Raw genomic sequence first — 15,236 nt, forward strand, 5'->3', positions numbered from 1 at the left:
CCAAGTTACCCAAATATATGCATAAGAGTCAATTGCTTGAAGCATAAAACATTCCTAAATAGCTATTCATAAAGGCCTTATGCATAAAGCTCTATGCATAAGGCCTTATGCATAAAGCCTACGCATAGAGTCTTATGCATAAAGCTCTATGCATAGAGCCTACGCATAGAGTCTTATGTATAAAGCTCTATGCATAGAGCCTTATGCATAAAGCTGTACACATAGAGCCTTATGCATGCATCTAAGCTAAACCTAAACCTAGAATTCAAGGGTGCAATAAAGGAAAAACTTGCATAAGCAATTAAAAGAAGAAGAGAGCTTACCTCTTTTTGTGAAGCTGAAAGAGAGGATTAGTGCAAGAGCTACAAAACAAAAGAGGTAATAAAATAAGAATGCTCTATCACAATAATGCTTTAAAGCTTAAACAAAAGAGGCAACATGCGTTATTAGAACTTCATGTTGAGACCTTCTAGAATACTTCTTAGACAAGCAGGGTGGACAATGCCTCTTTTGGATCATAGCTTGTAAGGACTTTCCACATGCTTACCACTATTAAAGCCAAAGGTAACTTTTCTTTTATAAGAGAAGGACAGTGAAAAGATCGAGAGCTCCCTCTCCACTATAGCCACCTACTTGTGGATAACCACTCCTGACTTGACTTAACCAACATTATAGATGGCCTACAATAATGCCCCAGATCTCTATGCATAAGGCTTATGCATAAGCTCTACACATAGAGCCTTATGCATAAAGCTTTATGCATAGAGGCTTATGCATGAGACTTATGTATAAGCTCCATGCATAAAGTTCACATAATGATTATGCATAAGCTTGCATAAGGCTTATGGTATAAGCCATATGCACTATGCACTACCCATAAACATGAACTTGTATTAACAATTACATGAATAAGATAGCTTACCTCGACAATGTCAAGTCCACGGAGGGGACAACAATACAAGACCTACAAGACTTACGTATAAGCTCCATGCATAAAGTTCACATAATGATTATGCATAAGCTTGCATAAGGCTTATGGTATAAGCCATATGCACTATGCACTACCCATGAACATGAACTTGTATTAACAATTACATGAATAAGATTGCTTACCTCGACAATGTCAAGTCCAAGGAGGGGACAACAATGCAAGACCTACAAAATATAACATGAAAAAAATTAATTAGTAACACATTTATGGGAAAAGCTCTATGCATGATCTATATTCATGCATGCATAGAGCCTATGTATGCTCTAATATGTGAGAGGATCCTACTTCACAATACTTGATTGGCCTCCTTACATTAGCATGCAAAGTCACTTCTCTTCACTGAACTCTAACAGAAGGAGGTCTGGTAAGCATTGTGATGACTATGTTTAAATATACGTGTAAACTCTATAAATATAGAGAATACCATACGCATAGAAAAAGAGAGCATAAGAAATATATGCTATATTCATATGAGAGTATAAACTTTCAAAAAGCTTAATAATACACTCCATCCATGCATAGCACTCCACATCAAAAAACCATGAAGACTTATTCATAAGACTTATACAAGCTTATTGCATAAGGCTTATGTAAGCTTATACATAATAAGGCTTGTATAAGGCTTATACAAGCTTATTGCATAAGGCTTATGTAAGCTTATACATAATAAGGCTTGCATAGAGTCTTATGCATAAAGCTTGCATAAGACTATGCATAAGCCTTATGCATAAAGCTTGCATAAAGGCTTTATGCATAGAGCTTATATATAAGCTCTCTATACAAGCTTTATGCATAAGGCTTGCATAAAGCTTATGCAAGCTTGCATAAAGGCTTTATGCATAAGTCTCTTGCAAGATTTATGCATAAGGCTTATACATAGAGCTTATGTATAAGCTTCAAGAAAGCTATACATAGGCTTGCAAGCTCTATGCATAAAGCCTATGTATAGAGCTTTCAACTGAGATATGTTTTGAGATATACACAGGAGACTCTTGCATCAACCATTCCTTTTCCATGCTTGCTTATGGCCTTACTCTTTGTCTCACAAATTCCTTTAAGGTCTTCATGAACCTTTCAAAAAAAACATCCATCGAACATGAACAATACCACAAAGCGCCACTTCATCAACCAAATGCACCACAAGATGCAATTAGCTAGTGAGAATTGTTTTCTAGGAAAGTTTTTCTCGATCATACACACTGCCTCAATAGTATTGAGGTGAACCATCTCAATGGATATAGGATCTATCTCCTTTAAGAATATATACCTACATACATAGCAATCATGTGAAGAGAAGATTCATACCTCACCAAGCTTCGCATTTTGTAAATAGCCTCTCTTACCTTCTTATCTCCACAACCAACTATAGCAATTGGAAGAATAAACTATGCATAGAAAAAAATGGAAGTTAGTATATGAGCCTACGAATTATGTACCATAAAGAGAAAATGAATAAGCAAATATTTATATACCTATAATATCTTGTGCCAATCATATGTCTTGACGCCATATAATTGTACCTCTCCTTTCTTTTTTGTCTTTGTGAAGGCACCCTTCAATGAATGCATTACTCCCGTTGGTGTACAAAAAGAGGCAATCATATTTTTCACCTTATTTTGATCCTTCTTAGTTAATACCCATGGTGCCTTTGGTAGGACCATGTTACCACTCTCACTTACAATTGGACATGTATTTTGAAGGCGTCCAATGTTTTGTAAGTCATCCCTTGTACCTTTGTATCTCATTTACCAATTAAATGGTCCCAAATATTTGTTTCATATTCTTAAAGATATGCATGGGATCTAAGAGATGATTGATCTTAAACTCACACCAATATGGAAGTCGAAAGAAGATTGAGTGTCTAGATATCCCATTTCATGCCTCAAACCAATCTCTATGTGTGGGCGAGACATCATGTGGCACATACTCAGGATGTGAAGGAGGGAGAAATCAATGATGTTTGTCATACACCACCTTCTTTAGTGTAGAGGGTCTTTCCAAAACAAGTGATGGTCCACAAATAGGACATGCATGATATCCAGAGGTTGCCAAACCTATTTTAAAATTGAGATGATTGAGAGGTAGATATATAAAGTTTAAAGCTTAAAGTTATCTAGTTCACGTATGTATCTGAGCACTCCAAGAACTCAAGATAGTCATGCATAGTCCAAAGAAAAACTCCTTTCACCTCCACCTCACGCCTATTTATTGGCCTTGAGACATCATGTACTTTGATATCTCACCATAGTGTCTCAAGCTCCTCAATCAAAGAGGCTGGAGGTACACATCCATGTTTACCACCTTATGTTTACCACCTTATACTTGCATGGTACAAGGAGAACAAGCATGATATAACTTTTCTCGATTGCCACCCATGGAGGGAGGTTCTAATAAAATAGGCTAAGTAGACCATGATGTGGACTTGAAGCTAAATGGGTTAACACCATCCATGCCCAAGCCAAGACGTAAGTGACGGGGCTCGTCTTTAAACTCTGGCCATTGATGGTCCACATGTTGCCATGCCGGTGAATCAGCTAATGATCCTCAATGATGCAATTGGTTGAGCGATGAGTAGCATGCCATGTCGATCCTTCCATGCCACGATTATGGAGCAATGAGGAGGATGACCAACTAATCACTAATGTGCCACAAGGAAAAGGAAGGCAACGAAGACTGGTTGTAGCATTACGCCAAAAGGTGAGTACATTCTGCATTCTAAATAGTCCCATCACGGAGAAGTGGATTCGTAGATACAACGATGCAATCAATAGATGAAAGGATGAGAGAAGAGCTTTCAAAAGAGAAAATAGACGCTTGCCATTCCCACTCAGCTTAGAATCTCTACCAAATGTGATCAATATAGAATGGCCTCGTATGGCAATATCGATGATATCAAAAAATAGAGAGATGATCACAAGAGAAGAGCATGAGTATGCATGAGGATGTGACCCTCAAGTAAGTATATTCTTCATCTCTGTCTCATGCTTTGATCTTTATATACCTTGTTTAATGCACTATACTAAATGTCATGCTTTTGTTTAATGTTAGTACAAACTATATAATGCAATATGGTTAGAGAAAAGGCACTTTCGCATGGAGTGTGTGGATTCTAAAAGAAATACATTTGATTGTGGTATGATGGCAACTTTTGTGCAAGAAAGTCGAGCTAGTAGACATGATACCAATGTCATAGAGGACAATCTTGAGTATTGTGGAACTATTCAAGATACTCTTGAGGTTGGGTTTAGAGTATTTAGTCTATTCATCTTTGATGTTAATAAATGGTTCAAGGTAATATATAGAGGTGCTCAAGTAACCATGAAGAAACATCCAAATGGGTTCTTTAAAATTGATTCTACCAAGCTAGTAGACATGATACCAATGTCATAGAGGACAATCTTGAGTATTGTGGAACTATTCAAGATACTCTTGAGGTTGGGTTTAGAGTATTTAGTCTATTCATCTTTGATGTTAATAAATGGTTCAAGGTAATATATAGAGGTGCTCAAGTAACCATGAAGAAACATCCAAATGGGTTCTTTAAAATTGATTCTACCAAGTTTTGGAATGATGAGAAATATATTTTCGTACTACCTCAACACTGTCAATAGGTTAGTAACCCAACCAATCACCGGTAAATCTTGATGTGGTATAATAAAAGTGTAACTCTTTTGCTTTATGATTTTAGATTGTATTTCATGCCGATTGAATTGATCCAAAGTGGTGGTATGTTATACAAGTTTCCCCTCGTCCAAAACATAACTTTTAAGATCAAGATGTTGAGACCGAATCTCTAGATGAGTCTCTAGATGAGGTGTAAGTACTACCTCAAATTGACTCATTGGAAGAAGATAATGAAGAAAACAGTTTAGAGGAAGCCGATATTCAAGAGTATAGGGAACATCAATCCGAAGGAGATGATGAGTCACCTATCGATCATGACAATGCTTCATTGGATAATGATAGTGATATTGATATGGAACTCTATCTTTTCATTGAGCTTCCATTAGATATAGACATTGATGAAGCAACACATATGGATCTATTACATGATGGGATAGATTCATGAGCTTGACATTGTTTCCTTTCAAAAGTTTTCAACTAACGCACATGAGCTGGACTTCGACACAATTAACATAGATGTGTAGAATTCAGCACGTGCATGTACATGCTAGGGGTGTGTCACAAAGGAGCTCTCTCGTGATGAATGCAGCATGAGTGTAATCGTTCTGGAATTTATAGGGCGACGACTACATACCATACAACACAGCTTGCTGCGTTAATCCAATACTCCCCTTACCTGCAGCACACGTGTGCCGGCCCCAGCTGCACGCAGGTCGCCCACGTGTGCCCCCTGCATCACAGAGATTCGCCCATCAAAGCAAACGCAAATTTAGCAAGAAGCTGATCGAGCTTGCCTCAGAAGAAGAAGATGATGCAGCCAACGACGTCATGCTTGCCCATGCCTGAAACCGATGATTAAGAAGAGCTTCTTGTTGCTTGTTAATTTGATCAGAGAGCGCCTTTTCTTTCTCTTTTTTTAACAAAACCAAGTTATATAAACAAGGTACTAAAGCCAAAACATAAGATTACTCGTCATATCACGGTCTCTCGGGAGGCGGGATGAGAGTGTGAGTGTGTTTTTTTTTTCAATTTCCCGTCACTCCTCATAATCTGCACGTTGCCTCCACATAATCTTTTGCACCGTCCTTGATGCAGCCTTTTGATGGTTCACCCCATTAACACAAACTCAAGCTCTCATCATTCCTTTTATATTGCTCAATATCGATCAGCCCCGACACAATATAATTCGCTCCCTCTACCAATTCCTTGCAGTCTCCATTTACGTCCAATATTCCATAAAGCTTGTTTGCTGCTCCCAACTTCTTCGAATTAAGCACGTTTTGCTTAGCGTCTAATCCACCATGAGTATGTTAAGCACGTACGCAATTAGGCAACCAGCTGCAACCTTTCAAGTCATGATTATAGCCTTTTGTACTACCCTTCTTTTCCTTCTTACATCAAACATGAGGAGCACACAGGTCGAGCAAGGTAATGATGGCAGTTAATTTAGCTTTCCAATATAGTTTTGCATGTCCTCATAGGCACACATAGCCAATTGCTAGCTAGTCTTAAGACGTAAGAATCAATGATCCATGTTGCAAGCCCAATTAAATGTAATTTAACCTAGCCCATTAAGGTTGACGTGAGCCTTACTGCACATCCTATGATTTCTTCTCAGGTTCTCTTTCAAGACATGAATCAACAAAGATCTTTAGAGAAGTGGATAAAGTAGAGCATCGTATCACTGATGTGCGAATCAAGGTGCTCCATTATTAAGCCCAAGCTCTCCTGTTTGTGTTTCATTCTTAAGTGTAATTAGCAGCTTAACTCTTTAATATAAAACCAGATTAGCATGCAGAATTGGTGCTGACTGAGTTTTGTTGTGTTCCGTTGCAGGAGGAGATCAATCTGACCCATGCAGATGATGATGAGAGATTAATCGCGATATCTTTGTCGGGAGGTGATGATGATCAGAAGAAGGCTACTGCAAGTCTACGCTCAATAGTACTGCAACAGCCAGCGAATCACAAGCTGGTGGCAGCTGATGATCATGGGCTCCCAAGGAAGTTTATGGGATCATCAAATAGATACCATGATTTGATTATATCTTCTCCTAGCTCTTCTTCTTCAACAGCAAAGGCTATGATATTCGGAAAAAGCAAGCAAAGAAGGCAATTAACAGAAGTTCAATATGAGGCAAAAGCCACAGCAGGAGCAACAACAGCAACAGAGGGTAGTGCACAGTTGCTCAATACAGAGTACACAAAACCCATCAACAATGCGGTAGATGACTCCGTATCTTTCCATGTGGATTACAGTGGCCCTAGAACACACCCGCCCAGGAACAATTAAGCCGCATATAATGATCAGAATAGCCTTCTAATCACCAGCTTGCGCAGCATTTTGATGAACAGGAGGATCTTGAAGACAATCCATTAACCACTACAGACTATCTTATTATCAGCACATGAGTAGTGTTTTTTTTTTTTTGGGTTTAGGTGAAAGCACATTAAAAGTAATCAGTTACACTTACATTACCGACTAGTTGCTTGGTGAGATCAAGTTAATCACCAAGCTTGTATAGTAATATCAATCTTAATTTTGGTGTGTACTTAGATCCAAGATATAGCTGTAACAAAAGCATGGAGAGAGTATTTTCGTTAACTTAAAACCTGTTCGAGTCCATAATATATAGCACTTTTTTTTTTCAAAAAAAGGAATTACGAGTGTATCTCATCAACCTAGCTTGTGAGTACTTTGAATCAGTGTAAGTTAAAAACTAGTTACCGTGTTCAATTTTAAATTCGTATTTACTTTGGACGTGTACAAATATAACGTTTTATAAAAGGTTCCAACGCACGATAAAATTGGAGCCTTAATAGTAAAGCTCAGCTTACATTAATACTGTGGTTTCCTGTTAATTCTTTAATGACTAGTATTTTAGTTAAATTGTTTCTTATTTTTTAATTCCATCTTCGTCTCAACACAAGAATCTCTACAATGCTGCTCTGTGCATGTATGTAGCATAATGAGATTCTCATAGCCTTGAAAATAATCTATATTTGGCCTATAATTCGATCGCAGGTTCTAGGTCCTACTTAAATCCATTTGCTTTGTCGATGTGGATCCATGGCGATATTACATTATCCTATCCTTCTAATCCTGATTGCTTGCACTAATTAAATATCTATCATTTTAAATAATGCTACTCAACTTTCTTGCAATGAGGGGCTACTGCAATAGCAAAATTTACAAAACCATTTGATATGATTTTCTGGTTGCATAATTTTTTTAAAGGATAAACTATTTCTCTAATAGATTATTCTACCATTCTATTAATAATACACTAGCTAGTAGTATTCTATACAAATTAGGATAACTATTTTTCTAATAGGTTCTACCACTATATTATACACTAGTTCGTAATCTACGCAAATTACAACTTCAATGATTATTTTGAACAAGAAAACATGAGTGGTACAAATCAGCGCATTGAGGATGATATGCGCGACACGTCACATCGTCTTCAATTTTTGTATTTGAATAATTGTTGGTTTATGTTAAACATCATGCCCCTTAAGTCTAAGGAAAGGGCAAGAATCTTTGATTTTCTTTTTATATTAAGGCAAGTAACCCATTGATCAAGAGGACACGAGCAAAGGGTAGCCTTTGGCTAATGCTAGGGCCACGATGGATATATAGATTCTTAATGATTCTGAACCCAGCTTCTCATTATACATGGAGCCCAATTGCTCCCAATTAAGATAATCATCATTCACACCCTTAAATTAATGAGGCTTTTCAAGGAATCCCATATAATTAATTAATCATTGGTAGACTTACATAGTGTTGCAACTCAGATGCGAGGAGCAATTAACTCAATTCAATACCATAAAGGGATCTTCAAAGCTTTAACTATGAATGCAACTGTTTGCAAGTCGTTCAATGATTTGAGCAGGTTATATATTTGGGTCATGGGAAGGGATGTGAACCTGTGTAGGATCAGCATTGCAAGCCAGAAAGTCTTCCTTTTTTATAAAACGAATCTTTGAAAGGCACAAAATCAAAGCCTTTTGATTTGTGATTCTGAATTGGAAACGTGCGAGCTTGCAGTGAGTTTTCCTTAAAAGGGGGCCGCAATTTTTAAGAAATATTGCGCCATATTAGAGGGTTTCCACCATGTGAAAAAAAGGATGGTTTTTAAAAAAGATGACCGCCTGTAAGCATATATATATATATATATATATAGCTAATTAGGTCTCTCAAAAGACGTGGATTTTCAGGTTGCTTTTGCTTTTACACCAAGGTTTTGCTTGAATCCGAACGCCCCAGAACGTGCAGAAACACCTTTGCTGCATGGTGCTAAGTTAGCTGCCCTCCACACTACAAAGGTTCTGCTGTTCACATTACTAAGTTAGCTGTGCACAGCTGCTCGAGGGATATTTTTCAGCTCACTCCAGCTGTATTACCAGCCGCAAGCTTGACTTTTTTGACTCGCACCCTTGCCATTCAAAATTGATTGGTTTGGTAAAATATAGCAAGTTATTTTTTTTGTATTTTAGTGTGTTTTTTTATAGGTAATTTAAAATTTTGCAAGTATTTTACGGCTAAAATGCTCAACAACGGGTTTGGCACCGTCAAAAAGCAACTGTGATTACAAGCATTGAAGGTCCATTGGTGCATGCTTTCAACTCCACTTAACATGGATGGTTACATCTACCACTAGCCCCAAAACCGGCTATAGAGTGTGACCTCTGCTCCGGCAATTAGCATTTAGATCAAAGTTTGAACTTTGAAGTAAAACAGTTTTTTAAACGTGGCCACTTAACAGGTTGGTTAACCGCCACCACACGTTGAAATAGTTGGTGGTATGTGTTGACATGAACTCCCACCAGAGACTCTAGCTAGTCGTCCACTAGAGGGACTCTAGAGACTTCGCGAGAATAGCTCATTGTCATCTTTATCAATTCAAGATTCTAAGCTTGTTTCTAGAGGTTACCTTGTTGTCATCATCAGCTCGAGATTTAATTTCTCAAAGGCAGAAACATGTTTTCCATTTTTACGGTACAATTTTCTTATTTTTATGAGGGTATTGTCTAGCTTTAATAAGGCAATGATAACAACTCCCGTGGTGGAGCATTTTGCAATTTACATACGGTTTAATTTTCTTATTTTTAGGAGGGTACCTTCTCCGCTTTATAAAGCAATAATAATAACTCCCATCCAGTGTTTTCCAAACATCCAATCCCCCCAACCCAGAGTGGCCTTGACTATAAAGGCCAAGGTGCATTTAAGAAGGGGGAGCATGTCATGCGATGGTGTGGAAGTCGGCCAGGCATCCCGAGGCGTTTTTAATGCTTGAGATTTAAAAAGGCCCGAGTTTGCTCGGGTGCACTCGAGTTCAACCCCACGCTGGGTTTCGAACCCACACCCCCGCATTGCCATGCGAATGCTCTACCACTATGCTGCACATGGTCTGTAAGTCCAGCGCCGCATGACTTGCTTATAACCCAACCCTTGCCGCCCTAGTTCACCCCATGGAAATCGGACGGCTGCTTGTGTTTCATTTCGCATGCGCCCGACTTCTGCGTCGTCTTGATTCCATGCTCCCCCCTTCTTAAATGCACCATGCCTTTTATACCCGAGGCCAAGGTGGTGTTGAAAAGTCTCCAATACAATGCCCTAAATTGACATCCAATGTCTTAGATTACCATCCCCTAATGAATTGTGCCCACACCCTGCGCCCCCCCTCTTCTCCTCTTCTCCCTATGACCATCGTCCCCCTCCTAATGCCCTTCAATCCTTGTCCTCCTACAATTAGACAGTTTTTATAACCCCATTGTATTTGATTGATTTTTAACACTTAGAATGTTTTTGAGGATATAGAGTGGCGAAACTCAATGCACATCCAATCTTCCAAGGACAAGGAGCAACATTCAAGGGTCCAACTCCTTTTTTTGGTCATGGGTCCATTGGATAAGACAAGGAGACTTGACATTGAGGTCCGTACATTCAAGACAAAAAGGAGCCTCCATGCTCCCACTCATGGGAATAACAATCTTGGTTGTTCATTTTTTTTCTTGGTGGTGGTGGTGGGGTGTTTAATTTTTATAAAGGTCCTTTTTCTATATTTTAAGTAAGGTCTTTTTTCTTTTGTCTCAAGTCTCTAGAAAGGCAAATGCCCTCCTTAGGGTATTCAAAAGAGCCCTCACCATGTGTACTCTCGTGGGAAATTTCAAGTGGATCTTCATGAAAGTAAGCCGACCTTTTCATAGGCCGCCCCAATCTTCCATTTAAAAAAAAGCACATTTTTTTGATGTAATGGTGGAACGCTGACTCCTTGTAATATTGGCTTTTGCTCTTAGGGCTTTTATGAGATTGGCGAGCTTACAACAATGAAGAGTTCTTCCTAGTTTTCTTTTAACACACACTTTAGTGTTTTTTGTTGATACAAAAGTGTCGTGTTTATTTGAAATTGGATATTATAATGTATTGGTCTTGATGGAACAATGAAATATGTGTTGAGCTTGCTCTAAAATATCCAAAAAGTAATGGCCGTGGCAAGCACATCTTTGTAAAAAAGAAAAGTTTCCACAAAATAACAAGCTAAAAAGAGAAACTTATATATATAATACTTTTGTAAAACGAACCTTAGTACGATGCATGTGTAAAGTTCATAGATTTTTATGGCATTGCGCTTCATTAAAATGTCTTGGGGTTATCTTTAAATAGTGTTGTTTCTGAACCTTATAAGCATGTACGTGTGCACAAGCATTTGGAGCTGATAAGTTCCACGACCGACCTTTCGATTTTTACTCGTTTTTCTGTCCTCGCAAAAAAGCATGTTTTCCACAAACCGCCCTTGAGTTATTAGTAATACGGCCTTGCTATTTATATATGACATTTTTCTTTCACTTTCTGTGCTCTTTTTAATTTTTAAAGGGATCCCCCATTTGTCTATTTACATCACATCAGAATCATATACATAGTTGCACTGCCTGTAATCAATCGCCACCTCCATTTTCCTTGTTGTCACAATGAATTATCAAGCCTTAGCCATAGATTTCCACCAATTACAACACACCATGTCAACTTGTTCTTGGAACTTTTATGCTTGGTTCGGGGCCTTATATAAGGGCTAATATGTGAGCTTCAATGGGGACCCCTTATATGGAAACACTTACCCCTCTACCATCTATTATCATGCACAATCTCAAGGCAATTATAGAAACCATCAAAGGCACTAGTCTTTGAAACATAGACATTCATCCCGACCTCCATGATTGGCCCATTTTTTACATCTATCACCAACGTTAGAATTCTTTTGCTCCTAGCTCGCTGGGTATAAGTGTCAATATAGGCACCGGTATAGATGTCAATATAAATTATGACATCGATATAACTGTCAGTATATGTATTAGTTTCGACACTTTTTGTGCAAGGTAGCCTTTAAGCATCTCCCTCCCTCTTTTTATTCTCCACATAGCCACAACAAGAGAGGTAATGGTCTTGTTTTTTTATTTAGAAAAATAAGCTATTGTCTTTTTTTTCTATTTTAGTGATTGTTGTGTGCTTTTTGGTTTTTTATAGGTTAGGGTTTACAAATAGGGGCTCTCCACTTCTCAGCTCTCTCCACAGATCTATAACTAATGGAGGCTTAAGTCTAATTTGTTTTGTTTTATTTTTTCTCTATTTTTATTTTTATTTTTTTATTTTTATTTTTATTGTAAACTAATATCATGCTTTGGGTTTTGGCTTTAAAAAAAACAGGCTTTGTTCTCTCTTCAATCCGCTCCCAAACTCGTAAAGTAAGTTAGTCCTCTGTACTCTTTCTCTTTGTTAAATTTTTTTCCCTTTGCACAGCATCCTTGAGAACTTTGGGTTTCCTTTCTAGAAGTATTTTGCTAAATTACATGCTCTATGCATACATAGGGATCTATGTAAGAGCTCTTTGCTTGACCTCTCTACTCTTTGCATGCTTGAGCTCTCTGCTCTTTGCATGTATGAGCTCTATACTCTTTGCATCATGTATGAGCTCTATACTCTATGCATGCAAGGCCTCTTTGCTTAAGTATGCATGCATAAATCCCTATGTATGCATAGAGCATAGAGCTATATGTATGCATAGAGCATAGAGCATAGAGCATAGAGCTATATGCATGCATAGATCTCAATGTATACATAGGGATTTCTATGTATACATAGAGCTCTATGCATACATTGAAATGCTCTTTTCTCTTTGGATGCATGAATCTATACATGTAAGATCTCTATGCTCTATCCATGAATGCATAAATCAATATGTATGCATAGAGCATAGAGCTATATGCATGCATAGATCTCAATGTATACATAGGGCTTTCTATGTATTCATAGAGAATAGAGATCTATGCATACATTGAAATGCTATTTTCTCTTTGCATGCATGACCTCTATGCATGTAAAAGCTCTATGCTCTATGCATGAATGCATAAATCCCTACGTATGCCGAGAGCATAGAGCTATATGCATGTAAAGAGGTCAATGTATATGTAGGAATTTTTATGTATGCATAGAGCATAGAGCCCCATGCATACATTGAAATGCTCTTTGCATGCATAGATCTCTATGTATGTATAGGGTGTTATGGCTCACCCTAACCCTCGAAACACATCCAAAAAAGAGGAGATTACCTGGTGAACCGCAACTATTGTGTGAGTATCTTTCCAATGGCCGAGCTCGTAACCCTTGAGGTCTCCAAACTCTACAACTCCTTGAGAAGCAATTCCACCGCATCTCTCACGAGCGTTGTCACACTGCCGCGTTGCACTACTATGGGTCCTTGTCCCTCCTCTCACCTCACGTCACTCACACACACTCACTAGCATGCATTAGGGAGAGAGATTAGCAAGAGCAAGACTAAATTGCACAATGGGAGAGTATGTTGTATTATGAGAGAAATTCACTTATATACATGGCCATAAGTGTTCACACTTACTTAAACTATGGCCGACCGGGCACTTTAGGCTCATGAGAGGCCTAATGCTATTACAATGACTACTCTCATAATATATCCATGAAGTACATCACTTAGGACTTCATCCTAACTTGCTACCACATGCTCTTGAAGCGAGAATCGCCATAAATACTCTGTCACACCATTACGAGCGCCTGTCCAAGTTGTGGTTTTGGACACTATTGCTTCATATCTTGAATGTATGACTCTTGAATGTATGACCCTTTTGTGTATCTACTGTGACTCCTTGATGTAAGATAATGGCGGTAGCTCTTGTTAACCCTAGAATTAGGTTAAAATTTTTCCCTTCCTGAGATGGCGATCGCGTCCGCATGATCGTGTTGAAGACCTTTGTGTGGGGAGAATGAACAAGCTTTGTCGATGGCTTTGATGTTGAATGACATTCAATGGTCTTTGTTCCTTCGGAGGAAATAAGAAAAGCTAGTTAATGAATGAAGAGGTTAGTGGTTTATTGGGAATTCCTAACAGGATGGGGGGTGGGGTTTTTTGCGAATGATTGCATTTTTATATTTGTGTGAGCCCCCTTTGTTTTTTTGGTTTACTTTGTTTTTGGCAATCATCAGCAAGGTTATATTTGATTTTTGTTAGTGGGGATACTAAGAGATGTTAATAATGGGAGAGAAGAGAGGAAAGGATCCAGAATGTAGACTTAATCATCAGAACAAGATGGTGATTCTCAGTTCCTCATTTGATTCATTGAAGCGACATTCATCATTTGAAGTAATTGGCTTTTGATGATGTCCTTTTATGTGGTAGTATTCTTATCAAATGTTGTTGAGAAGGACCTGTTCCTTTTGCCCATGTGCTTTTATGTTTTTATGTATATTTAAGTGCTCTTATGAAGCAAATTTACATGAATTACAAGAATTGGCGGTTCTTCCGAAATCAAGACCGAAAAAACTTTCCTTGCCTAGAAAGCACGAGCGATTCCTCCAAGAAAATCTTCTAACAAAAATTTATCTAACGGGGTTAAGAGCCTTAACTATCCTTTGTAATCCGACCGAACCCATGGGTCACATGGCCAAATCAAGAAGAGACTTGCACTTGTTTCATAGAGATCATCACTTTTTTTCCCTGAAGTGAGGCATAACCGTTGATTCTTTCCCATAGAACAAGAATAACCCTGTGACCTACCTCAACTATCGTAACTTAAACATAACTGAAATTTATTATAGGAATCCACCGATCTAGCCAGCCCATGGGTTAGCTAGCCCATGGGTTAGCCAACCACCCAAGCACTGTATTGGTGGGATCCCTCTTTATAGAAATTAGTTCTATTTTATCCCGGGTACCAGGGAAAAAAGTTCCCAAGCCCCCTAGACATATGCATGGGTGTCCTAGCAGGCGAGCCCGTGCATCACCTAGTAAGAACCCTCTAGGATCCTCCTTAGGTGTCCTAGAACTTCACTCATGGACCACTTCGTTGGCCCTGGCCCATCGTACCGGCGGAAGCGCACCATTTTTAACCGTACCGACGCTGGTCAAGACCTTGGCAGGCTTTGCCACGAGAGACGTCCTTCGATGACTCCCCGCTTGCTAGCTGTTTGCAACGTAAACTCTCCTTAGATTAATAATAAACCAAATGCTCCTCTGGCGTAAGACAGTCCTTTACAAAAACAGAGTTTCTATGCAAGTAGGATTTTTCCATTGACTTTACTTTCATCT

At 38.5% G+C, this 15,236-nt stretch overlaps 1 protein-coding gene across 1 annotated transcript; it reads left to right on the plus strand.

Moving 5' to 3' along the window:
- The first annotated feature begins 5,079 nt into the window (after positions 1-5,079).
- LOC147620975 (uncharacterized) lies at positions 5,080-7,179 on the plus strand. Its single transcript, XM_086825493.1, has 3 exons — positions 5,080-6,043; positions 6,234-6,316; positions 6,452-7,179. The coding sequence occupies exons 1-3, from the start codon at positions 5,917-5,919 to the stop codon at positions 6,905-6,907; spliced, it is 666 nt and encodes a 221-aa protein (XP_086681619.1). The 5' UTR covers positions 5,080-5,916; the 3' UTR covers positions 6,908-7,179.
- Positions 7,180-15,236: the final 8,057 nt, after the last annotated feature.

Source organism: Cibotium barometz, chromosome 31, assembly GCF_041138505.1.
Source record: "Cibotium barometz isolate CiBa-2024 chromosome 31, ASM4113850v1, whole genome shotgun sequence".
Classification (NCBI taxonomy): Eukaryota; Viridiplantae; Streptophyta; class Polypodiopsida; order Cyatheales; family Cibotiaceae; genus Cibotium; species Cibotium barometz.

Bases quoted from the DNA above. Each gene is read 5' to 3' on its own strand.
- LOC147620975 (XM_086825493.1), top strand. From the start codon at position 5,917: ATGAGTATGTTAAGCACGTACGCAATTAGGCAACCAGCTGCAACCTTT. The intron at 6,044-6,233 runs GTAATGATGGCA...ATTTCTTCTCAG, and splicing joins GAGCACACAGGTCGAGCAAG to GTTCTCTTTCAAGACATGAA. The intron at 6,317-6,451 runs GTGCTCCATTAT...GTTCCGTTGCAG, and splicing joins TCACTGATGTGCGAATCAAG to GAGGAGATCAATCTGACCCA.